Here is a 4,918-nt window from a genome sequence, read left to right as displayed (position 1 = left end):
CCTCTACCGAAAAGAACATATTTGAAAGTGTCGAATTTTTTTGACAAAAAATTCTACATGCACATGTCCACAATATATTGCGTTCGCCAAATTTCATGGAAAACTGATATTTTGTGTGATCTATGTAAAAAAGTGAAAATTTATCTTGTCAAAACCATTATTTTTAGCACCAAATTTTGCCTTTTTTTACATAAGCCACAAGACAAGTTGATTTTTCATGAAACAACTTTATGGGTGTGTAGCACATGAAGATGTACACACAAATGTTTTGTTTCCAATTTTTTGGCATTTCAAAATATATCTAAGACCTATTTTAAAATAAAGGGAGTGTCAGGTACAAGCCACGACACCACTCCTCATCAAACAGTTGTATACAATTTTATTTATTTTTTACAAATCAATTTAGTACTAACGAAATGTGTGCTTGTAAAATATTTAAATGTTCAGACGTGTCTAAACTAAATGTTCCCATATTACCAAAAATATATTTTTATTTTTTATAACAGTGATTCCTATATATGTTATAAATATTTATACAAATAATAAAAAATGTTCATAATAAAATTGTAAATATCCTATTTATTTCAAAAAAATAGAAGAAACAAAACAAAGAACTAACCAAAAGGTAAAATAGAAAAGGGCTGCAAAAAAGCGAAATCTGGAAAAATAAATAATACGACAAATTTGGTGATATTTGAACATCTGATTCAGTTTAAGTTGCATGCACTTCGCGTGCAAACAAATTTGGAACAGTAATATTTGAACAAAAAGGATCCATAACCATATCGAATTACAGTAATCGCTCCGTTAAGGACGAGGAATCCGCGACATAATTCCATGAGCAGACAAAGACAGGCGACTGTCGTGTCGTCTCGAGCCCAAACCCCCAAACCCCTGCCTGCTTCGATGCCATCCCTCCCCTCCCCTTTCGCCGCCGGCGACTGCCCCGCCGATAAATTCGACCCCGACTACCTCTACTTCCTCCGCCACCTTCGCCCCGACGGCGACTCCTACATCCTCGAGCTCCCGCCCGGCGGCGCCTCCCCTGCCTCCGTCATCAAGTACGAGTCGCCCATCGCCAACTCCGACGGCGAATGCGTCTCCGACCCGTCCCCGGGCCGCGGGAGCACCAACCGCCGGACAGAACAGAGGGACTCGTCGGTCGACGCGCCCCCCTCGTGGCTCGATTCCCTCGTCGACATCGACGAGGATTACCGCGTTTTCCTGCAGCACACGCGCGTGGTGAACAACCGCCTGAGGCTCGAGATCGGCGGCGTCGTCGTGGACTACGAGCCGGACCCTGACGCGGCGCAATCTGGAGGCAGCAGCGGGATCGAGGAGCAATCGGAGAAAGAGGCGGCCGTTGATTCCTCTAGGGAACAGGGGAAGGGGATAGATTCAGACGAGCCGGTGGTGATTGTTCCGGAGCGGAACGTGTGCGATTGGCGTGCGGATCCAGCGCCTGGGCAAAGGGTGGAGGGTCAGCGAGCTGCAGGACACCACGATGCTGAGCCTCGAGCTGCTTCGGTGAGAATATCTTTGCTCTCTGACGCCTGCTTTACTGTTACATTTTCATACTGTTGGCTGACAGAGCTGATCGGCATGTAAAGAATTGCATCTGGATTATGCTTGCGCCTGTTCTAGGACTCATAGCTTGTAACCAAATGATCAGTGCCAATACTAGGTCCATTGTATGTTAACATTTGCAATTACGCTAGTGAGGCTACTTTGTTCTGTAGCATGTGCCTTTCTTCCCATCGTTTCAGAAATTCACATACAATTGACAATTGGGCTCTCATGGTATGTTTGGAAAATATATAATCAAGGTTATTCTGAAGAAATGAGTCAACCTTTATATCCAAAGAAGTGGACACATTCATGTCTTTAGACATCACGCCATCCTGATCGAGCATTTGTGATCAAACATTGCCCCCCCGTGCGCGCTTTACCCTTTTTGTTGATTCTTCATTATCAATCACTTAATATGGGCAAAAAAATAAAATAATAATGCAGTAGCCATTAACTCTGTCTACTTATGCAACTAGCTAGGACTATGACCAATTATAAGCTAGTCTATATCGTGTAATTTAGATCTTGCCAATTGATATTAACCACTATCTACGACCTTCAGTATAAGATTATAAAGATTTAACCAAAGTTCTGAAGGTGTACACCACTTCATGTACTAGGGCTGTCTTTTTTTTTCTTTCTGTAAGGCAACTACTATGTGTGATTTACTTCTCTTCTTGCTTCCTACGAATTTGTAGTCGCATAGATCACAAGGTGTTATATGGCCTCCACATATCAACCTGAGGCCAGATTCATACTTCAAGCGAAGATTGATGGATGCTCTTCAGAAGCCATTTAGCCGGAAAGAGTACCTTCACCTGTTTGATATGGCTTCTATCCGTACTCCTTTAGTCAAGTTGCGACAGGTTCGCAATGATGAAAAATTCTACCCTACTGACGACAGGGGCAAGTCATACTTTGACCATTACCCAGGTATGTTCCTATATCATGTATACGCTTTATCTGACAAGTATCATGTTATTTGTCTCATCTGTTTTGCACTGCTTTTTGCACTCTTCCCATTCAGAAATTTGTTTCTTATTGTTATCGTAATGGGCAAGTAAATTCTGTGATCTGTACGTTTTGCACTTCATGAACAGTTCGGTCTTGAGATTAATGACATTCTGTTGTGCTGTTTCAACAGTCATTGTAGAATGCGTTATCCTGGAATGTTGAATTCAGTGCAGTATATGCTATACATCATTGTTAATGTATGTGTTAGTATGTTGTGCAGTACTCTATATTCTGATGGGCAGCTCAGCTAGCAATCAATCATTTGAACCAAAAAAAATCTTGATTTTAATACTGTTGATGTGCCGTACTCAGTTACTCTAGATTCTGCTAGTACACAATAATAATTTTATTTTGCCTGAGAAGCTCTCATTTCCTCTGACAAGTCACTAAGGGCAACCATTGTGTAGAGCCTGAGCTGCCATCTATGATGGGCTCCACGTCCAGTCTCCAAATTTAGTGCAAAATTGTGCAATGTATAGACGTTCCTATTGCCTCTAGGTATACCTCACGAATCATAAATTAGTCCGATGCCTCAACTCCTTGATCTCCTCAACTGGTTTCTCTCTGCTCGTGTGAACCCCCCAATCCAGTATTTGTGAGTTGTTTACTCGGAACAGTCAGCCTCTGAGGCTAGAGGCGATAATAACGTGTCGTTTTTACACTGGAGGCAGCAGGCTGCAGTGTAGAGGCTGCCTCTAGGAGGGGAGAGAGCGCTTAGAGGCAGCAAAAAAAACATGCACTGCAGATGCTTTAAGCGACCCTTTGTATTTTGTAGTAGTCCCTCCATCCAAAAATAAGTGTCAACTTTTTCTAGATAGGGATGTATCTATAAATGCATCTATCTAGACAAAAGTGAGGCACTTATTTTTGGACGGAAGTAGTATAAACCAGTAGCAAAACATATTTTATATTTTTCCTTCGAGTACTCTGAAATATTGATCGCTTAGGTTAATTATCGTAAATCACTTTGTATTGTTCGATAAGGAATGCAGTTTCCTTCAACGGGTTCTGAGTTGTTGTCTTTGTACTACTAACACATTTGTTTATTTATCCTCAGATCTTGTTGAACAAGTTATAAACACTAACTATTCCAATGGTTTAGCTCTGATGCGGGGGTTTTTCTTCTGGTTGCAGGTATCCTTTCATACTATTTTTCCTCTGATAATAATAATGTAGGCACTTACTGTGGTCATGTCTGTAAGGTTCATGTCTCCATCTAAATCCAAAGTCCCAAACTCTAAAACCTGAACTATTTTTATTTACTCTAATAAGTTGGTCACAACTGGAGCACATTTGTATTCTGTTGGTAGAGTTAAAAGGAGACATGTTATGGATATACTAGTTTGCCATGCTGCTCAATATATCCCGTTTAAAGACCAGGCTAGGTGCGCCTGCCATCGATCATAATAAAATCTGTTTTTTGCAGCATTAGTACTGTGGTAGCATGAATATATTTGCAAACTGTAAAGTTTACACTCCCTTTTGCAGAATAGTGCACACGAGGATCAATTCAGTCCTTGGGTAGATGATCTGAAAGAGGTTATTCCATTGATGGACTGAGGTTGCTCATATCCATAGTTCACTCGTCTTCTCTTTATGGAGACAATTCTTTAAGGGTGACAAACGGTTCTCAGTAGAGAATATTGTTTTTTCTTACCATTTTATTGATGGAATGTGCGAATAAGAATTGGAACTCTTTCTCTCTCTTGGGAAAATAAATGTATATATTGCTCGAATGGTGAAGGAGGGAATCATTCTCTGTCAAAGTGGCACACAACTGGGATCTAATATTGAATTTGAAACTGGATTTCTCATGTTGAAATCTAGGACTCTATGTCTGTATCGCAAAGCATTTGCACCCCCAGGGGCGTGCTGGTGAGGCATGTCGTTTGACAATATGGGCGTGATGGGTGTTCGTAGAAGACGTTTTATGCTGGGGCAGCAGGACTCTGGTAAGGACTTAAATTAGTAAGGTTTTTGTTACGAATTGTGTTTTCTGGAAGAGACGCCATCGTACAACTCTGCAACTAACCGTGGTGGTCAGTCAAATTGTTCAATGATGACATTGTGAAGAGCAGCTTTGGTGCGAACCAACCTCTGGTTGGATGTTCAAACGTCAGGTTTGACACTCTAGTGTCTTACTGGTTAGATGCCTGTGCGTTGCTACTGGATGGGCGCATAAAACTTGAGTTTCAAGTGGGGGTCGCAACAATCGCATTTCTAACAAGGCGATGGATTGATGAGAGATATATGGGTATGTCAAGTTGTTGGCTTACTAAAACTCTAAGCAATCTATATTTGTGTTTCCCCTCATCGTTGAGAACCTTGCCTTAAT

At 41.3% G+C, this 4,918-nt stretch overlaps 1 protein-coding gene across 1 annotated transcript; it reads left to right on the top strand.

Moving 5' to 3' along the window:
• The first annotated feature begins 877 nt into the window (after positions 1–877).
• LOC124679123 lies at positions 878–4,319 on the top strand. The gene is made up of 4 exons (XM_047214942.1): positions 878–1,527; positions 2,268–2,502; positions 3,641–3,717; positions 4,072–4,319. The coding sequence occupies exons 1-4, from the start codon at positions 907–909 to the stop codon at positions 4,141–4,143; spliced, it is 1,005 nt and encodes a 334-aa protein (XP_047070898.1). The 5' UTR covers positions 878–906; the 3' UTR covers positions 4,144–4,319.
• The last annotated feature ends 599 nt before the right edge of the window (positions 4,320–4,918 follow it).

Source organism: Lolium rigidum, chromosome 7, assembly GCF_022539505.1.
Source record: "Lolium rigidum isolate FL_2022 chromosome 7, APGP_CSIRO_Lrig_0.1, whole genome shotgun sequence".
In the NCBI taxonomy this organism is placed as follows: Eukaryota; Viridiplantae; Streptophyta; class Magnoliopsida; order Poales; family Poaceae; genus Lolium; species Lolium rigidum.
The sequence above is the reverse complement of the archived record's forward strand: the minus strand, read 5'-3'. Positions and strand labels throughout refer to the sequence as shown.